This window comes from Chaetodon auriga, chromosome 6 (assembly GCF_051107435.1).
Source record: "Chaetodon auriga isolate fChaAug3 chromosome 6, fChaAug3.hap1, whole genome shotgun sequence".
In the NCBI taxonomy this organism is placed as follows: Eukaryota; Metazoa; Chordata; class Actinopteri; order Chaetodontiformes; family Chaetodontidae; genus Chaetodon; species Chaetodon auriga.
Genome location: NC_135079.1, coordinates 13,740,928 through 13,761,976, shown reverse-complemented (window position 1 = coordinate 13,761,976; position 21,049 = coordinate 13,740,928). Strand labels below are relative to the sequence as shown.

The window sequence follows — 21,049 nt, the reverse complement described above, 5'->3', positions numbered from 1 at the left end:
CATCACAGTTGTGCCCAAAGACGCACACGCAGATGACACCGGGACAACCTCCCTCCTAAATTAACAATTTTCAAAGTCACTTTTTATCATTAGGAGTCACAATGTTGCCTTTCAAGAGAACTTTTGACAGCGAAAAACAGCAGCTGCAGGAGCTCAACGGCAGACTGGTCCAGTATCTTTCCAGAACGAAGCAACTGGAGCAGGAAAATGCGTGTCTGATCGCTGAAATCAACAAACTCAGACAAGCGACGGCGGCGGAGCGGGAGCCGAAGTACAAGAGTGAGATGCGGGACCTGCGGAGAATGGTGGATCAGCTGTCCTTTGAGAAGTCCCAGGCTGAGATGGAGAGGGAGAAGCTATGGCGGGAGTTGCAGATGGTCCAGTCTCTGTGCAGCGAGCAGACGGGGGTGTGCCGGGACATCAATGGCGAGCTGAAGGGCTGCGAGAAGGAGCTTCACCACGCTCACAAGACCAACAGCGAACTCCAGCAGCGGTTACTCCAGCTGGAGAACGAGTACAAACGCCTGGAGGATGCGCACAGGCAAGAAATCAACCGTCTTCGGTGTCAGGTGGAGTCCCGGGTGGTGCCCATCATCACGCAAACTTACCGCGGGCCTCCGGCGGCTTCAGTGGAAGAGATGCAGGAGTACGCCCGCGGTCTGTCCGAGGGTTGGATGGAGACCTTTGAAATGTACCAACAGAAGGTGGAGGAGATGGAGCAGTCGATTAAAGCGGACCAGGCGAGGCTGAGTGATCTGCAGAGGGAAAAGATGCTGTACGCCTCAGAGTTGGGCAAATTACGCACGGAGGCGGAAAAGCAAGGGCAGGTTCAGATGTGCCTTGAAGAACAGCTGATGCACATGCAGGAAAAATTCCGGGCGGACTACAATGAATATCAGGTGAGAGAAGAGGTCCATTGTAAGAGAGCAGGACAGAGAAAAGCCAGGTTTATATGTCAGACTGAAGTGGAACCAGAGGTTATAGGATTTATTTCCATTTAAAGAAATCTCCAAACACATGTTCCAAATCTGATACAAGTTTAAAGCTATGCAGAGAGAATAATCTCCTCTTTATCACACTGAGCCCAAGACAGGGGCGAGGCTACTCCCTCTTGTACCTGCCACACCCACCGTCCTTGAAGACACTGATGCAGCTGTCTGAGGCTACAAACTCTTTCTTAAGCATCAACTGTTATCTAAATAGTGATTATATCGTCACAATCTGGGCTGACATTAATAACAGGAATAACTGTGATGACATCCGGTGGCTTCCTGGAACTGTTCTGGCTTCAGCCTTTCCTTAAAGCACATACACGCAGTAGAGGTGAAATGAATGCAACTCTCCCTCCTCCACTATATAATAGCATTTACACCATTAAGTGGTGACTGACAAGTTTGTGTTCCCTCAACTGTCAAAAGCATAGGATCTCGCGTGCAACATTCGACCTCGGTATAAAAGGATTGAATAGCTTGAGTAGCTGGATGACATTCTACCTCCCCTGTACTTTATGGCTGCTAGATTCCACCGGCCACTTAAACCAATTAGCTGTCAGACTGACAAATCCTTATTAGCCTCCTAAAGATGGAGCTCTAAGCAGGTCAGGCAACTACAAACGACGACACTGGTCCAACACTGCAGGGATGTCTTCAATATTGGAACAAAAACAGTAAAATTTTAAATTTAGCATGACATCTGTTGCAGGAGATGTCACTGGAAAAGGCTCGTGCACAAATGACAGAAGCTGGATTAAGTGGTCCAGATGAATAATGCAGCCTGTTGGTGGGATCAGACTTGATTTGGACTAGAAGCGTTCAGCCAGTTCGCCATCTTCCTGCATTAGAAGTCAGCATAAATAAGTGACTCGAAACAGAAGCAACACAGATTCACCAAGTTAACAACACTGTAGGCTGCAGTAAAATAAAATGCGGTTACAAACTTTACGGCTAACAAGGGAGCAGAATGATTACAGTATTTTCAGTTAAATTGCAGGCGTAAACAAAAAAATAATAATTCCCGACGGACAGACCACAGACTTGTAAAATTAAACTATGTGCAAAGTGAAAACTTTTTTTTTTTTGCGCTTTTATTCTTCCAGATGATTATCGAGCAGCTGGAGCGTGAGAGGAACATGATGGCCGACACAATTGCAGAGAAGATGCGAGAGCATCAGCACCTCCTCCAGGTTAAGATGGATCTGGGCATGGAGGTAGCTGCGTACAGGTGATGAGCTTTTTTTATTTTGCCATTCTACAGACAAAACTGATCATTAAAGGATCATTTTGAGTAGACAGCAAACATTTTGACTTGCCACTGAGGGAAAATGAGTAGGGTTCCTCCTCAAGGGTCCCAGTGAGACAGTGAGCCTGCACGCACAACGCCAGGGCGCTGAAACTGGAGCAGCAAAGCGGAATTCAGCCATCATTAATTTTTCACTAATTACATCTGTGCTTTTCATACTGTGACATGTCAAAATGTCTCCAGAGAAAAAAGCCAGTGGAGAGTGTTACTGTGTGTTTCGGAGCAGAAAAACAGCAGTCCGACACTTCTTGTAAAGGTCATTCAGTGATTACTCTGGTTTAATAGTTGAACCATGAAGTGCCAAGAACTGACACTACGATTTATTTTTTGTCAAATGTTAATGAAAACATGTTTTGAAGAACGAGCACATGTGAAAGCACAACCAGGACACTAAGCGCTAAGAGTCTTCCTGAATTCAGAAAGTCATCTAAAGTGTGAAGTCTTCCCTTGTCTTTCCGTGCTTTCAAGAACAGATCAATGGTCAAAGCAGCCCCCCCGCTGCCTGAGGTCACTCTTAGCTTAATTAGTGAGTTCATCAAACACATTAGAAGAAATCAGCTGCTCGTTTCCTGCTGGTCTCAGCATTAAGTGCTCTCACCTGAAAAGCACTATATATACTATATACATTTTTAATAAACTTTCTCTGTGGTTTACTTTAAGTGTTTACGGAGCGAGACAAGTTATATCTGGCATTTCACATCCTGTAATAGCATGGCATGTCAAGTCTTCATGCTCCTAACTTAGCCACATACTAATGGACTATTTTTACTGAAAGGCAAAGTTATTTATAAAGCAGTTGATAAACAGTGTATTTTCATGTTTGAAGACATAATATCTAGTTTTATTTTTTCAGTTATCCTTGTAACATCGTATTGCATATCCCAGGACATCTATACAGTCTTCAACCATTGCTTAAGTCAGTGAGGAATATCAAAATATTATTAGTATTAAGGCAATTCAGAAGAAGTTGGACTGGACTTTCTCCTCCAGTGTGTCTCTATATGGCAGATTCTCCGCTGGCACATCTGGTTTGTTTTGAATGTTTGGAATAGACAGAATGTTTGCTCAGAGACGCGACAGTGGCATGTGTTTTTGTATGTGTCACGAGTCAGCTTTTGCTTTGGGATTCACTGGGAAGCGTGGACCGCCCTGCATTGTAGCTGTTATTTTTAGGTCAGTCTTTCGGAAGGCACTCTCCAGAGAGGTTGTTCCTTTTTGAGACACTTTGGTTTGTTCAATCGGTTGTAGGTTTCTTGAAGCGTAGCCAAGGAGAGGTGAGCTGTTAGTGCTAATTATTACAACGTCATTATTACACGAGAGCATCTTGTTATGTTTTTGATGATTACCACCCTATATGGTCAGGTCCTGGGTTCATACCATCTTGTAAGCCTGTTCCGTTTAGTTTGAGACGGTTGACATGGCAGAGCTGAATGATGTACACCGTCTTGTGAGGTATTTGTCTTGGATCTTTTTTTCTATATATGGGAACAAATAATTATGTTGAAATAAGAGGATAACCAGTGATCTTTAACAGCTTGTTTTGTTTTGTCTTGTCTCTCATTTGTTCAGGGCTCTTCTGGAAGGTGAGAGAGTGAATCTGCAAGATCCTCATAGGAGGATGACTCAACATCAGAGAGAAAGAGTCATAGGTACTGTATTTAAAAGTATTTATTGTTGTTACAACACTGACTTCAAAAAAGTTGGGATGTTAAAAAGAAGTGTGTAAAAACAGCATTTTGTGGTTTTACGTGAGGTCATGTGCCGGACTATTTCTTGGCCAGGAGCATTGACTTCCCGGAGTCTTCACGGGTTGCCTGGCTAACTCACAGTGCTGACAAGACTCCAGAAAGTCACTGTTCCCCGCCAAGAAACAGTCTAGCACATAAGCCCCTGTAAAACCACAACTTGTCATTATTACACTTAGTCTTTTGTGCATGTTACACCAACAAAACTGACTCATGCTGACTTTTTACAAACGAGGAGTTAACATGAAGTTATACAGACTGACAGGTAACTTGTTGATTGATCTGGTGATCGACAGAAGTTTATGCAGCACTTTAATGTTTCTGATGTGTATATTTATGTTCTTTGGTCTCACAAAGAGCTCACCAAGAAATAACTGATTATAAGCATAATTAGTTTTATTAGACTGCAAATCGACCACATTATGAATAATGACAGGTAGAGACAGGATGAAAAGGAGGCAGCTTGTACAGTAATGATGTGGGGCTTATAACTGTGGGATTGGCTGTGGCACACTTTTAATGGTCTTTCAAAGTAGACATTTTTTATTTTTTTAGACTTTTGAAATTGCACTAAAATTACCTTTGCACAATCACAAAATACTGGTTATAGGGAAATAGCTAGCCGCCTACCTGCTCTATAGGTGCAGGTAGGCGGCTAGCTGTTTCCCTATGTTTACAGTATTTATGTGAAGCCAAGCTACTGCCTCCTGCTTCATATATTACAAAAAGATGTGACAGCAGTATCGAGCTCTTCATATACCTCTTGCCAAGAAAGCAAATAAGCGCATTTCCAAAAATGTCTAACTATTCCTTTAAGTATCTAATAATTCATGGTGCTAAATCCTCTGCTTCAGATATCAGGATGCCTGCCCAGCCCTACACTCCAAGAGCGTCCACCTTAATGACCAGACAAAATATGGATACCAGGTACACGCCACCAAGTTCAAACCTGAGAAGATCCCCTTTGCTTCCTTCTGGGTCTATCAGCCCCTCTAGGGTCATTCCTATTTCAGTTTTAGGCAGAACTCGGCATCAGAGTCCTGCATCCAGAAGAGACATGATCTCATTCACCAAAGCTCGGGCTGCCACTTCTGCCTCTGCTACCACCACTGCTATTACAGCCAAAGATAAACCAATAGGCAAGAGAGAAAATCAAATTTGTCAGAACGAGCAGAAAACAACAGGAGTGGAGCAAACTGTGAAAATCAAACAGGCTTCTCTGGTAGATAACCAAGCCAGTCCCATCAAGTCCTCCACTACAGAGACCAAATCAGTGAGAGTTGTGTCACCACCAATGATGAGCCTGAGCATGAAAACTGAGACAGAAAGTGAAAAGCAAGTGTCAGATGAAATTGAGAAACATAATGTTTTGGGAGGAGAGTTCAAAGATAAAGGGAAAACAGAGTCCACAACAGGTCCTAGTGAGAAAAAGATATTAGATTCTGTGTCTGTGGAGGAGCTCATCGAGAAAGTGATAAAACCAGTTGGCTTGGATGCTAAGGTTTGCTCCACGGGAGAATCGAAGGTAAGGTATCACGTGGAGAAAACTGAGCAGGAGGATGGCACGACTAAGACACAGATTGTGCTTGAGTCCAAAGTGGAGGAAGAGGTGGATATTTCTGAGGACTCAGCACTGGATGAACTACTGAGCCAAGGAGTCAAGAAGGTGTCACTGCAGGACATCAAGGACACAGCAACAGGAAGCATGATCAAGAACCTGCTTAGTGGCCTGCAGGGACACGACAACCTGGAAAATAAGTCTGTCAATGTGGAAATCATTGAGGAACCAGTGGAGTCTCACAGTGACGATGAGCTTGAGGTTGACCAGAAGTCCAGATCTAGTTTTCATGAGCCCTCCTCAACGTATTTTCAAATTGAGGAGCTGGAAAATGTCCCTCATGATGCTCAATTTCAGAGGAGTGATGGTGATGCCACGAAAACCTCCATGACAGCAACAGATCATAGCAAGGGTGGATCTGTACAAGTTCAAGAGGTTTCCAGAGAGAGTGAATCTCCATATTTCTCTCACGATCAAGAGCCTCACGAGTATTTTGTCTCCACGCCAGATGATAATCTGTCTGAACCTGAGGAGGGTGGTGGCATTACCTCATACGGCCATTATGGTATCTTAGACGACCTGTCAGATGAGAGGTATTATCAAGATGAAGGTCTTCCCTCGAGAAGAGTGATTGTAGAGGAAAGCGATGAATACAGGTTCACGGCACGTGATCGCTCACTTGTCAAAGAGAGTTTTCCAGAGTGCATAATTGAAGAAGAGGTTCGTGTCTCCCCTGTAGTGCAGGAGTCAATGCTCGAGTTTCTGAGAGAGGACTCTCTGGAACCCAAGGAGCAGCTGAAGGGAGCTCTAGAGAAGCTGCAAAGCTCAGTGTCGGGTCCACTGAGGGAGGAGTTGGCCTTCCTCACAAAAATGGGTAGTGAAAGTCCAGAGAATGTGGCTGTTGATGTCAAAAAAGTGCAACAGTCAAGTGACAATGGCACCATGACTATAGTTGCAGAGTTGAATGTCTCTCAAACCCTGGAAGAGTCTGGACTGCTGGAGGCAGGAGAAGATCTGTCTGAAGAGCAGATCATGGCAACTCTCAGATCTTCTAACCTTGGGCTTGAGAAAGCCTTCCAGGGTGGGGCAGGAGGAGGATACAGCTTCAGAGTCTCCAAAGAAGAGGATGTTGCGTATGGTGAAGAGTTCGAAGGCTACACTAATGAAGGAGAGTCTGCATCAGAAATCACTGAGAAACATATTAAATTGGGGCCATCACAAAAGTCCTTCACCTTCCAAATGGACTTACAAGGCAGCCATTCTGAGGCAGCCTCAAAGCAAGAGCCACAAGAGAAAAGAATTGCAACAGTTTACCTTGAAGATGACTAAGAATTCAGTCTGAAATATTTTCAAACTCAGTACTTGCCAACATTGGTTATTGAGGTGCACATACAGATATTTTTCTGATGCAGCAGTCCACACACGCATGGCATTAATGCTGTTTGCAGATAATGTAGTAATGCTTTAGATTTTGCAGTAAAAGATACTGTATATCCAATTGATTTTAGTGTGCTCTTTTACTGTATGTACCTACTGAGAGTGTATAACTTGGCGTACCCAACTGCAACACGATTCAAGCAAAATTCCAGATTAACACATACTTTTATGGTATTCATTGTGGCAGTACTATTAAAAATACTGAGTGCTAACTAATATTGGCTAGCTTAAGATAGGATTTTAACATTTACGTATTGTAGTAAATTTTTATGTAGGTCAGTACTGATGGAGTGCTGCGCTGATATATGTTAACCTTTTTATAGTTTGCAGTTTATCTTCAAAGAGGTTTGGTTATTCTCTCTAGATTTCTCTATTTTTGTACTAACCTTTGCTGTACATCTTAAACACCCCATTTTGCAGTGTACAGCATCCTGTCACATCATGGCCGTGTCTGCCATGTTGTTGAATCTACTTGGTCAACATTTTTTGCAAGCCAGCATATGACAGTTAAGAGTTATGAGGCGCTGGGCACTGTTTGCAGATTGGGGTTTTCATTTTTCTTTTGACTTGGGCACTGCTGCCAAATTGAATGGCTTTAGTATATACTGCATCCTGGAACACAGTAGTTTATTTTAAGCAGTAGTTGGTGAAGTGTACAGTTAAGCTTGAAGCTGAGGACGGTATAGTGGGAGTGGAGAAAAAGATGATAATTAGTCTTAAGAAAAAGAAAAGTTTTAAAGGCGGAAATCAAGGTGTAGTGGAAGTAAATGTGGCTCTTCAGAGTGGTTAACTAACAATGTTATTTGCAGATTATTCACTATACTCACAATAAATGTCACACTACACATTTTGAGTATTTAGGAAAAAGAATTGCCCATTACATAACTGAAGCTGGGTTACATGATCAGTGTAATCAGTGTGAAACGTGTTTGTAAAATCTTTACGTGGTGTGTGTCAATACCATATATTTCTAATTTCCCAACATTTGCTCTGAACAAGTGAGCAGGGAGCTAGGAATTCAAAATGGTGAATTATACTATTTAGAACTCAAAAAACGGTTGTCAAAGCAAATGGTAAGATGAAAGAATGAAAAGTAGTGGAGTCTTTATGAATTAAGAGGATTCAGTGATTGTGTTGTCTTGTTTGGTCACCTTTTGCTTGTATTTTGTTGATTATCACAGTGGTGGCTTCAGGGATTCACCTTTGCTCTAACGTAAGAGTGTATTCATGACCATACCTATTTTTGAATCATCAGCTTAGTGGCGTTGACTGTTCGTTAGCGTGTGTTGTGTTTTGTCCTAGTCGTCGAGGCAGAAATGGTCCATTATAATTACAGTCTGGTTACATGCATACACATTTTGTGCATTTCCTCTGAGTGGCTGCAAAAATTTACACTTTATAACTATTGAGCAATTTCTTCACAGATTAGCTTAATGTTTAGGGTGAATGCCATGCTTTTACGAAATTTGTTAATAAATCAATTAACAAAAAAAAAAAAACTTGTTACATTAAGTGCCCAGATACAGCATATTTAAATAAAAACACTACAACACCAGTGCACTTAAATTGTGGTTTAATATGGAATCTTTGTTAGGTTACTGTATATGTATGTACACAGTGTAATCTGAATACCATGTGCCATTTCACAGCATAAAAAACGTGTACATCAGCAAACAGAAGATCTATTGATATATAAAGAATGTTTAATGAGTCAAATGTTGTGTTTGTCACCATGGATAGCCCAGCATCATTGCTTGTATAGACATAGTGACTGAACAACTTGCATTTTTGCTTTGGATGAAAAGGTTCCAGCCCTTGTTTGGAAATTGATTAATATCTTACCATAATTAAAACCGATTGTGGGTATGTTTTCTGAGTGCGAGTATTTCTTCAAAGTCAACTCATTTCACATAATGAGCATAATTACACAAACTCATGTACTGTCAGTGGACATGCCGAGAGCAACTGAAGCTAATTTTCAGCAGTGGTACCTGCCTGTATTATCGAACAGATATACACATTTCTTTTAAAGGTGTAATGTGTAAGAATTGGCATATTAGATTAGCAACTGCTAACTGCTGCTCACTGTGCTCTTTGCTATAGTTATGTATGGCTGTAGCTACTAGCTGCCATTAGCTCAGTTAGCAATGCAGCCCCTGGCCCGACAGAGTCCAGTTTGGCAACACTGATTATAGTATCAGTGTGATTTACGGTGGCTCTGACCAGGACTCTGACTCTAGAAATGACAAAGACACGGCACGAAGCAGGAGATGAATGGGAGGATGGTCAGCATCAGCAGCGTGTAGAGCCAAAATATTTTCACATCGCACTTGATTTATTTCAACCAAACCTGGGTTAGTGATCGCTGGAACAGTGGAAAGAAAAACTGTCTTGGTGAGTTTTAGTTTGTTTCTGTTGGTAATAAAGTGCATTTTAAGATGGCTTAAAAAGGCAAATAAGCTTGTCTTAGTTCTATAAAATAGAGAAACTTGAATTCTGAAGGTGTGCTGTTGTATTTTTCTGTCTAATTTAAAAAAAATAAGAAGAAATCTCTTTATTTGACTTATAAAAGCTGAGAGCTTGTTAGACATAGCAAACTCACCATTAGCACATTATCTTTGAGCTATTACTATTGGACACCTCTTGAGGTACAAAGTGGTATTACACAACAGGACAGGCTGTGATTAGCTGGTTACCATGCTTACACACTGCACCTTTAAAAACAAGTATGTCAGTAGTGCTTGGTCCAAACTGGCAAGTGACAAATTAGAAAAGACATTTCAAGAGTCAGGCATTGAGTTCCCATCATTGCCACTGGATGGTACAATTGAAAATGTGTGAAGTTCTGTTTTCCTTCTACCTTGCCTCTGTTGTCTCTCAGCCACCTCTGGTGCCCTGCAAAACATATGGTACATGGTTGCATGACTGAAACATGGGTTGTACTCCTACACTCTGTTATTTCAACTCAAATTTTCTTCTACTTTAATCATACTAATAAAATCAACTGTTGTCATGCGGATTTACCGGGCTAGCATGTCCACAGCTTTTTGTGTAGCTTTTGTCTTCCTGTGTTGCGGACCATACAACAAACTTTGGATCTCCAGGCACTAAAATAGAAAAATAAATAAAACTTAATGAAGCGAGTGAGTGGGTAAGTGAGTGGCAAGAGGAAGATGAGAGGTGAAAGGCACACTCAAGAGGGGAATAAACACTTCCTAGCAACATGTGAATGCACTAAACATCCCAAAATAACCACTGTAGCTGTCCAAGGTTTAGATAACACCTGTGCTGACCACTCGGGAGTGTCAGGTCAACAAGGGGGACTCACTAGATTTATTATGAGGACTCCAAACCAACAACCCAGGAATCTGAGGTACTTAACGCAACAAATTTAAGAAGCAACCTGAGTCACTTTCCAGTCCACATTTAGTTTGGTCCAATCAAATGAGACGAATAAGCAAGGAGTGCTTAGCTCTATGACATCAGAAAACACTGGCTGATATAACAAAATCCAGAAAAGTCTAAACTTTTAACCACATGCAGATGCAATATGATTACACAGTGTGCGCACACACAGTGACGCAACAGACAGAATAAGTGCCTGCCTGCCAGTTCTGCAATCATCTTAAACAACAACATGTGAAGAGAACTTTGTTAAAGTTGGAAGGGAGGGAGGGAGGGAGGGAGAGAAAAGTTTCCCTCTTCACCAGGAAAATGAAAACACTGGGTAATCTGGAACAGATCCATCTGGCCTCTTGGATGTTTTCACTGTTGCTAAGGTTGATGTAATGGAAGGCAGCACTACAGAGGAAAGGGAAAATGTCAAGTGTATGTTTGTATGTGTACCATTGTTCACTGTGTTTCTTTGGTAGATCTTATGTATTGTATCCAATGTCGAGCCAGATTTCCTCTGGAAAAACAGAAGTTACTCAGTCGGAGTCCAGATGGTGTCACGATGACAGGAAACGAATGTCCTGACATATCTGCTCTGTGTCAGGGTACTTCGGAAAGGTTACTAGTGGGATGTGGTGTAGAGAGAGTGAGCCCTGATATGCCCTGTCAGTGGAGAGGGGGACTTGGACACCCACGACCAAAACAAAACAACATAGCAACTGGGCTCCTTTACTGACAGGCATGTCATACTAGTACGCAGAAATCCCCATTTACTGGTGTATTTTTTGACAGGGCAGAATTGAGCTCATTCAGTAAGCATGTGCACTCATACTGAGTGCAAAAAGAAAAACACTCATTACATAAGGAATAAATAGAACAGCTATCACCTAAATGAGCATTATTAACTAAATGGCTGCTGTTTATTCAATGTATGCGGACTGAAAGATACAGGAATGTCACTTTCGTATCAAACGACATAATGGCACGCCACACTAATTGGGGTCAGTGTCCCTTTAATTGACAGCAGTTAGCAAACTGTCGTGCTCTTTCCAAAGTTGTGAAGCCCATCTGTCCAGCTCCATCCAGAGTGAGGAAACACAAAGTCACTGTGTGTGATATTTTACACCAGGGAGGACGGCTCTGCACAGTGCTCCCTTCCAAGATTAGCATGCGACTTTGATAGCGCTGAGCTTTAGGGAGGATGGTGGAAATAGCTCATCTCAGCATGACAGGGACTCTTTGTGTGTATATTTTGAACAGGCCTCTCACTGGTGTAGATGGACACACCCGCTGACTCCTGGCCTTTAATTAAACCCCCCAAAATACTTTGGCAGGGACAACGTCATGTCCGATGACAGTGACTTCCACTCTGTCCAGCATCTCTAATATGCATTTACAAATTGTAACCAAGACAAACAGTTGTGCTGTTTGTGTTCTGTAACTTGTGATTACCTTTGTCATGGTCCTGTGGGCCTGCTTCATCCTGCCCTCAGTCATCTCCACACTTCCTATGAGCTGAAGGGTGTCTGCTACCTCAACACTCAGGTCACCGAATGTTGATCTCTTTGTGGTGAGAGAGGCTCTCTGGATCTCCACACATCTCTGCAATGGGACACTGAAAATGGGTAAATCACCTCTTGCCATCAGTGGTGAGAGCCACACCCTGTGTAGCAGGTGGATTAAATCCCCTGACGATCACAACCTCTGAGGGTGTTTCCATGGTGCTGCTCTCTGAACAGAAAATCTGTGGAAAATGACATTTCAAAATTGCATGGGCGAAAACTCCCTGTTCTTGCAGATGTATATGCTTGTAAGTGTGTGAGTGTGTGTAACCTCTTGCTGGCCACTGAAGAGGAGGAAACGACAGAAATCATCCTGGGCAGCAAGGCAGGCTGGATCCTGTGGACCTGCAGAGTTTTTGTATGCACTTAGACTCTGCTCAAAGTAGTGTCCTGCAGAGTCTACACCAGCATGGGGAAAAACACACACATGATGCACATTGACTTAAATTACAGCAATAATTGACAGACTCAATGCAGCATGATCATTTTTCTAGATTTTCTACATAATTCTGATTTTCTTAGTTTCCAGATGTTATGCTTAACGTAACTACCAAGGAGCACACAGTTGCCTTCAGATGGTAGATAAGGGTGAATCCAACTGACATGACTGAACTTGCTATAATAAGTCTGGTTTCCATAACACCATCTTAAAGAATTTCAAATATAGGAAGACAATGGGAGGTTCAAATCCTGATTAACCCCTCGTACACATTGCTCAGGCTTGTCTGTGTCTGGGAATAAACTCACCATTGTGATGGGGCTCTGCTGCAGCAGAAAGGATGAGGGCCAGGCTGTGGGAGATCTGAGCCCCCTCTAGCTCCTCTGGGCTGTGACTCACAGCAATGGCATGAGCCTAGCAGAAACACCCACGTGAAATAAGACAGATCACATATCACCAAATAAGAGGTGTGGGAACATTACCCAACAACAAAGCCTGGCGACGTCTCAAGAAGCCTTCATGTGTTTTTATGCATGTTAGATAAGAGTCATGTATGATGTGCGAGTGATATGTCCCTTGCCTTGGAGAGATGCTCTATGGCTCGGTCCAAATGACCTCTGTCCTGTTCAATGGCAGCCATGTCCCTATAGACAGAGCATGTCTTCTCTGGCTGTCCACAGTCTGTCAGCAGTTGCAGAGACTTCTCACATTGGTTCAAGGCCTCCTCTAGTTTGTTCTGTCTCTTATAGACCCTACAGAGCAGAGAAGACAAACATAAAGGCAGTGATCAGTTCTGCCTACTATATAAGGCAGCAGGGCAGAGTAAGGAGTAGAGAATAATCCTTCAAATAGCTTATCTGCATCCCTGTGTTTGAAAACCTTTACTCAGCTGAAGAGCACTTAAACAATACACTAAAGCTTTTCAACAATTTTTAACTAAAAAATACCACGTATTAACACTCATTATTGAGAGTACTATCAATGTACTGCATATGCATTTAAGCCTGTTACTTCATTACTGTGAGTCTGTTGTACATCACCGAAGTAACTGCTTGGTCTCTAGCCAAACCCCGACCCAGCAGAGTGGTGAGGGCTGCAGATGAAGTCTGGCGTAGTGCAGACTATAATAGGGAAAAGCTTGTACATTGCCCTTTTAACTGTTCTTGGTTGCATCCTCTCACAAGTCTCTAACCGTCTCCTCTGGGACTGAAGGCTACGCTGCTCCTAACTCCCCCTTGCTTTAAGTACAGCCTCTCAGACTCTGACAAATAACTGCTGCAGTGTGTTTAAACTCTCATTCAGAGCTGTCTAAATTGGTGGACCCAAGGAAAGGTGAGGATGGTCTAGCTCAGAGTTCTACATCAATAACAATTCATCAACCGTCTGTACGTGTGCTGTTGCTACTAAGTTCTTTGGCGTCACGTGTTTCGCTGATGAACTCAACAGTCTTTGCTTCTATAAAAGACACTTCCTGTCATATGAAGCTGTTTGGGCTTCTACAGAGCAATACAGTGAGCAAGTGGACAGTGAGGATGAGATGATGGCTGCATTAACTGTTTCAAGGACCCTGGATACATCAGGCTACTTTCTGAACAGCTTAAAACCATCTAATGGACTCTAAATTGAATTCAGCTCTCCAGTCAAGGGGGTGGCCTTTCTCAGAGGACACAGCACTCACTACTGTACAATCTCTAGCTACACTGCAGTCACACAGCAGTGCAGGAAACCCCTTTTCACAAATCAGTCTTTCCAAATCCACACTGCAGGGAGTATAGTTGTCTGTGGATCCAACGTGTCTTCAAGTGTCATGAGTACATAACAGCATGTTTTAACCTCCGTGGGAACCAGAAGTCGAAGCTTGACAGTATTATGTCATGCTCACATTCCAGGACCCTGTAAATTTGGGTATTCATGGCACAGTGGTTAAACACCAGCAGCGCAGGTTACAAAAACACTGTGATGGCTTGTTTCTTTGAATTTTCCCATGAATCCAACATTATTCTAAAACGCCATGATGGATACTCGGCATGCCCCACCCATACGTGTTCATGGGGCAGGCACTTCAGGTCCTTTTAGGGCAGCAGCAATGGCTGAAGCAGAGCTGCATTCCTGCATGGCTTGAGTCCCGCCATTCTGCCTGCATGGACGGACAGAGACAATACCCCTCTATCCTCTCATTCACTCTGCATCCTTACGCACTTCCTGGCAGGAACGGTAATAAGCCACATCCCACTGAAATCTACCAAGACTCCACAGGGCAGGGAATTAATATAATTAAGGATTTGTAGATGTGTTGCCAAGCAAGCCACACAGCTCTCTTTTGTAAACGTTTCCAGAACATAATTGACGTAAGTTTGCTCTGGGCTTTCACTTGGAAAATGATACAGTAAGGCCAAGCCAAAGTGAAAACAGAGGGACAAAAACATAACAGCTTGAGCCAGCAAATCTGTATGGTGCTTTAAGCTAGTGGCATTCTGACTGATGAGGTTTTTTATTGTGAGCCTCAGGTATAGAAGTATGGGAAAGAATACGAAACTGCCTGTGCAGTCCTGAGTAATGACTCTCAACCATGGCTATTTACACCAAAAATCCCTGCTGGTTTTATTTCAGCCAACTAATTAGAAACAATTTTACATGTCAAACAAGAGCTACTTTATTGGGAAGAAAACATGCAGACTCTGGACCCCAAGTATAAGAATGCCACTGCTATTTGGTGTATAGCATCTATGATAAGTATTTACACCATGACACCATGTGAAAGCAGTCAATAGCCTACATATACAATAGTTATAGGGGAGCACAGGGTCACTGATTTCTGCAACAGCACAAACTCTGCAAACTGTTTGCACAAAGCTTTGAAAGACAGAGTGCATTTTGATTAATATGACACATGATAATTCAGTTAAGGGTGGGGAAATGTGGAAGAATATCTGTTAATTTATTATTCAACAAGAGAAAATGTACAAAAAACATTGTCAATTTGTTAGAAATTAGATAAAATCTGTCAACCAAAATGTAGATTTATGATAGCAGTTATAAAGAAGTGCAGAAAATAAGTCATCTTGGCAACCATGGCCAAGACACACGCAACAAAAACCTAACCTAAACCTATACGATAAAGCTTCTTTGAATAAAAGATCCCATCTGGCTGATCGTAAGTGCACACCTTGAGTGCGAATCTAAAACCGAGCAGAATGTTTGGACCAGGATCTATAAGAGAGCTGAGCTTAGGTTATTGTTCCAGGCTTTGGTGGGAACATTCCCCTCCATCACAACAGTGTTGACTGACAGAGCTTTTAGAAGCATGCCAAATTCTTAGTCATCACCTAACAAAAGAGATTTAGCAAGCTTACACACCAGCCAGAGTCTGCACATTTTTTCAATTACACACATCATGTCAACAAACTGACTCACTGAAACAGACCAAGATGGCAAAATTTACAAATTCCTATGAGTGTAGCTCACCTCAGCTGCTGATAGGGTTTGTTTACTATAAATTCTGCAGGATTATAAAGTCTAAGATTATTTATAAAGCTTACCTGTAAGATTGAGTCCCCACCCTACTGCTGTCTCTGCTTACATAGTCACTTAGAATTTGGAAAATGTTGTTCTCCTCGCTGAAACTAAGAAAAAAACATTTTAAAGAACTTTATCTGTATGCAGTATTTTGAGGATGGATACAATACCAACATTTTAAGTGATTAACCACTAACTTCCTGAGTCAAAATGCATGCATTCAGAAGCAGCCACTCCTTTAGCATACAAGAATTAAGGGGATCGAAATAAACAGAGACATTAGTCGGATGATCTCAACCCAGGTAAGACTATCCCTCATTTCCTGGTTGTGCTTCTAATTTCGCCCACAGTGATCTAAGCTATGACAAGTGGCAGCTATTTTTTATGTCGCAAGGCCAGATAATTCCCAGACTATCAGTCTCTCCTACACTTGGTGTCTGTGCTTGTCTTCTCTACCATGATCCACTAAGTCTTTAATCTTTTCCTGAGCCGAGGAACCTCTGCTGCCAATACCACCATCACATTACAAATGCACATTGTAAATTGGTAGACACAAATCAATAATATGTAAATGGTACTTGGAGTTAAATAAACACCAGCTGACATTTAACAGAGAAATAAAGGGCTTTACAATCTCTCAAGGAGTCAACAGGACTGTAAAAGCAATGACTATTAGTGGTGTCAGCTGACGGGGGTTAATGAAGGACATAGTCAAAGCTAGAGAGAAAGAAAATGGAAAAAGGCAGAAAGTGGAGTGTAGAAAAAGGGGTAAATGGTTTTAAATGGAGGAGAAATGCCTCTCTCCCATCTGTGCCTCTGCTCGAGCAGTGAATGGGTGAGCGGACAAGCAGAAACCCCACCCAGCAGGTCTGTAAGCATCATTACAAAACACCCACGCAGACTGCTGAGTGAGCTGGACAACAGCAGGGGAAAAGCCTGATTTGTTAACTTGTTCATAAAAGAACATGAACTAATGGTGTTTTCACCAGCATAACTTAGTCAGCAAAAATCCCCTCCTCTCCAAAAACCATGTGTAAGGTTAGTTTCCGGCACATGTGGAGGAATCTACTGCCATCTTGTGGTCAAACTTAAACATAAAGCCACTGTACTAGAAATTGGGAGAGCTTGAGAAGAACAAATATTATTTAGATACAATAATTAGTGAAAAAAGTCGAATTATGCAGGGTAGACCTTGAATCCCCTCTCAAAAGATCTGACCTGTTACCTCACTGGGAATAGCACCAAGTTATTTGGCTCAGCTTGAACATGATACTATAAAAGTCACAGGAAATAAATAGAGCAAACCAGCTGATAACCAGTCAGCAATGCTAAAAACCTGAGCAGCAGCTGCTGTTACGTGCTATAGGTCACAAATGCTGCATTAAAACCTCTAATCTACTGTATATTTGCCTATTTTCTATTTTGACTACATATCTCTGTGTTAAAAAATCCAAAAATATCACACAGTTTTTTCACCACTGCACCTGGATAGACCAGCAGAGATTTCCAACTCAGTTTTTATCTTCTCTTCCTGGTTGATGCCACCGCGTTGCTGAAGCTCCTCAGCAACTTGTTCTGCCTCCAGAAAAGAGGATTCTGCCTCCTCGAGAGTTGAAAGGAGTCAGGGTCTTATTCAGTTTGATATTTGAGTTGATATTTCTGTTGATATTCATGCAAAACGTATCATGGCAAGGATATCTGGCTGTAAGCAGCGAGGCACCTCCCTGTGTGAGGTGTACACTCAGGAGACAGGTGAGAATCTCAAGCTTTTCCTCCCTGCAGGAGGAGATGGTGGAGCAGAAAGGCAGCAGTTCTCTGGCCAGGATGCAGTGCTCCTGGGCCTGCTGTCCCCAGCCTGAGGGAACAAAGAGCCACCACTGAGTGTAAACTGAACAGCACAAGGTGTAATTCTGACTGAAATGGGTATTTCATTTTCATAATGTGAAGTGAAAATGACCTTTGAACTGGAAATATGCTTTAGCCAGTCTGCCATGAGCCTGGGCTAGTTTCAGATGTCCGTCCCCATATACCAGCCTCGCCAGAGCCACACAACGCACCAGGTCCTGGATGCAAGCATCAAACTGTGCAGATACAGGAGATGATATCACTGTTATTGTTATGTTATTGTTGTAAACTGAATATTTTTATCTTTTCTAATTGAGGCTAATCAGTAATGACTGCCTTTACATGCACTTGAGTATCCTGGTTATAATTAGGTTTTTTGGAGCACCTTCGTTACATGTGGCCCATGTAAACATCTCAGCCTGGCCCCAAAAACAAGGATAAGGTCTCGTCCCAGTTTCTAGAAACTTGGATATACCTGGAGTACTCTGATCAAAACCGGAATACCATGGCATGTAAACACCTTCTCCACCATGTAAATGCAGTCAGTGATAATTACTCACTGCAGCCTTAGGGGTGTGCATACAACCTATAGAGGATCATGAATATGCATCAGCCCTATAAATGAGAATAAAGCCTACAGAAAGTCTGTGGAAAACATCTGAGCACAACCAACTGCAGAGTCCTAACAATGACTATAATATGGATGTCATTGCGGCCCATATTGTACCCACCTCCTGGCTGTCTCCGTGGGCCTGTGCTCGGCTCTCAAAGTGTTTGAGCTTCTCTTCAGGCGGCGTCATAATCAATTCTTTCTTAGCAAATCCTGTTCGTGAGGGACTCAGCACATCTGAGTCACAGGGAGAAGATGCATTCACGGCCCTGCTGGTGCTTCCCATGCTGTCAAACAAGGTTTGTCAATACATCTTTTAACACATTTGAGCACACTTTCTGCAACCGTTTCATGTCTGACACGCCAGCGGCTCCTGAGAACCTATAAAGTTGCAGATACAGATATATACTCAGGACACAGCTGACTAAAACCGGAGTTTAAACAGTTATTAGGCTACTTTCCCCTCTACCCCTCTACCTTTACTGATCCACGAGTTAAACAAAAATGTTAATGAGAATAAATCACTTACTCAGTCGGAGACCCGGAGGAACTGAGTCGTGTTTTTGTTATTGCGTGATCATCAGCCATTTTTTGAACAGCCAGTGTGAGGCATGGGATTTTATCGCTTTATACAGTCTTTGGATGTAACGCTTGCTAGCTTACGTTAACCGCGCCATGTTCAGTGTTCTTTACGTACTTGTTGCCGTGGTTACACTGCGCGTGCTACAATAGCTCGAGCGACCAACTGCTGCAGCTCTTTCGGTTTAATGCTTCTTTTGGATGATTTAGAGGTTGGGCTGAAAAATAAAAAATAAACTCTGAAAGCATGTCACTAACAGGCGCTTGCCTCGTACAGCCAGACTGTTGTGGGCTGACTATCCATCGCTGGAAGACCGTTTCCTGAAGACTTTCAGGCACATAGTATGAAGGAAGTGGGATGCATTCAAGAACCGCGCTGTTCTTGAATATCCAAATTAAGATATGTTCATTGATTTCACAGTGTGATTTTCTAATAAACCTGAGAAGCAGATCGACAAAAGCTGAACATACGCCTGATGTTTTTAGGTAAGTGCAATCGGATGCAACATTAGTGCATACCAGAGAAACTTTGAGTGTAATTAACCAGAGTAATTGAGAACACTGGTGCGAGTGTGCTGGTTATTCTGGGAACTTGCAGTAAGAAAGCTCGACAAATGAAATGATTAGGATCTTGAGGCAGGTGATTATTGTCTGTCTTGAAGAGGGCCCTGTGTTAAACTCGAGTTTCTCAGTTTTTTTTTTTTTTTTTTTTTTTTTTTTAATATAATTTTGTTCTCAGATGCTTCAAATTCCTCAGTTAATTTCTGTTAATCCAAATACTATACAACATACTTGGGGTTCAATAGTATTCTAGCGTAGAAAAAATTCATAATGCACGGAGGGGGATAAATGGGGATAAACAGGGGTCCATCATTTTGTTATTGACACAGGACCCCTAGCAGGTTGATCTGGCCATGTTGGTCATGGGGTACTGCATTCTTTTATGGCATCAAAAATAAAAAGCCAGCTGCTTCGGGAGTTACCTGTTCACATATCTAAAATCGAAATGATTTTGACACTGCTCCTATACCACGTGATACTACCTACTGTTATGACTAAAATTGGAAAGTCTAAAGTCTAAATTAAAGAAATATCATTGGAGTGTTGTACAATTTATGATACACCTCTGAGCATGTTTTTAAGACATGAATTGTAGCAATCACATATGTCCACAAGATGTCAGTATAGTAACATAAGAGTGATGGTCCCAGATCTACAGAAGGTTTTACAGTTGTACTCTAGAGAATTATTATAATATTGTTGTGCTCTTTTAAGAAGTGATGGCGGTGATATTGTCCTCTGCTAAGGGCATGCACACTTCAAAGTGTTAAACTGGCAGTATATATATACCCCAGAGCTCATCCTTCCTTTTTCAGTATTATCCAAACTGTCTCCTCAGCACTTATCAGGCCATTTATTTCATGTTTTCTCTGATCTTTGAAGATGATACTTGTTTTAAGTTAACCATAAATCTCTCGCCAACCTGTCTGAAAAATGGTGAAAAATCCTGTCAAGTATTTTATGGTACCCACAAGGGCCATATAATCAAAAGCATCTTCATGAATTGAAGAAAGATGCAGCACTGTCAGTTAATCAAAACTGTCCTATTTAGAAACTAGGGCCATACATTCTCTGCCTGCATCCTTATTGGTTAGTATACTGTATGGGAGTGGCAACACCGACCTTAAAGTTGTCCAAAGTCAGCTGCTAATAGCTCATTAGTTATAATGGGTGGGTGCTAAATGGGCTGAAGTCATGGCAGCGCACAGGTTGAGAGGTGCCACTCAGATGAAATGGTAAACAGTGAACCTCAAACATGTTCTTATATGGTTTTGTCACCCTTTGCAAAAGAGTGTGTTTTTCTACAGTATTTTCTAATGGCTTGTAGTTCTCTGAAAATACAGTGCCAGAGATTAAAAAAAAAATGTTATTTGCTCACAGGCTTCTGTCCAAATCTCCTGCAAATAAAACTGATTAAATCTTCAACAAAGCAACATGCTTTCCCTTCTATTTAGGTATTTGTTATATAGCGAAGAGTTCACCACTTATTTCAGTGCTGTACAGTGT

The 21,049-nt window shown here is 42.0% G+C and overlaps 2 protein-coding genes across 3 annotated transcripts; one reads left to right on the top strand and one right to left on the bottom strand.

Annotated features, from left to right (window-relative positions):
• The first annotated feature begins 101 nt into the window (after window positions 1-101).
• synm (synemin, intermediate filament protein) lies at window positions 102-8,904 on the top strand. Its single transcript, XM_076732968.1, has 4 exons — window positions 102-899; window positions 2,096-2,220; window positions 3,868-3,947; window positions 4,898-8,904. Exons 1-4 carry the CDS (start codon window positions 102-104, stop codon window positions 6,928-6,930), a joined length of 3,036 nt encoding a protein of 1,011 aa, XP_076589083.1. The 3' UTR covers window positions 6,931-8,904.
• On the bottom strand, window positions 8,595-19,298 carry ttc23 (tetratricopeptide repeat domain 23). Of its 2 annotated transcripts, none has more exons than XM_076732970.1 (11): window positions 18,933-19,298; window positions 18,525-18,640; window positions 17,906-18,029; window positions 17,647-17,803; window positions 17,433-17,558; window positions 13,013-13,184; window positions 12,741-12,846; window positions 12,265-12,392; window positions 11,884-12,033; window positions 10,063-10,145; window positions 8,595-9,933 (listed from the first exon to the last, which is right to left on the bottom strand). In XM_076732970.1, the coding sequence occupies exons 2-11, from the start codon at window positions 18,591-18,593 to the stop codon at window positions 9,819-9,821; spliced, it is 1,230 nt and encodes a 409-aa protein (XP_076589085.1). In that variant the 5' UTR covers window positions 18,594-18,640; window positions 18,933-19,298; the 3' UTR covers window positions 8,595-9,818. The 2 variants fall into 2 exon arrangements, with proteins under 2 accessions (XP_076589085.1, XP_076589084.1); XM_076732969.1 differs by having other exon boundaries at window positions 18,525-18,690; window positions 18,933-19,264.
• Between the last annotated feature and the right edge of the window lie 1,751 nt (window positions 19,299-21,049).

What these genes read in the sequence shown, in the direction of transcription:
- ttc23 (XM_076732969.1), bottom strand. Translation starts at nt 18,991, where the DNA reads ATGGCTGATGATCACGCAATAACAAAAACACGACTCAGTTCCTCCGGG. An exon ending in TCCTCCGGGTCTCCGACTGA is followed by an intron (nt 18,691 to 18,932) that starts GTAAGTGATTTA and finishes CTTGTTTGACAG; the next exon opens with CATGGGAAGCACCAGCAGGG. An exon ending in CCCACAGGACCATGACAAAG is followed by an intron (nt 10,146 to 11,883) that starts GTAATCACAAGT and finishes TTTCTATTTTAG; the next exon opens with TGCCTGGAGATCCAAAGTTT.
- synm (XM_076732968.1), top strand. Translation starts at nt 102, where the DNA reads ATGTTGCCTTTCAAGAGAACTTTTGACAGCGAAAAACAGCAGCTGCAG. An exon ending in CGGACTACAATGAATATCAG is followed by an intron (nt 900 to 2,095) that starts GTGAGAGAAGAG and finishes TTATTCTTCCAG; the next exon opens with ATGATTATCGAGCAGCTGGA. An exon ending in TCAGAGAGAAAGAGTCATAG is followed by an intron (nt 3,948 to 4,897) that starts GTACTGTATTTA and finishes CCTCTGCTTCAG; the next exon opens with ATATCAGGATGCCTGCCCAG.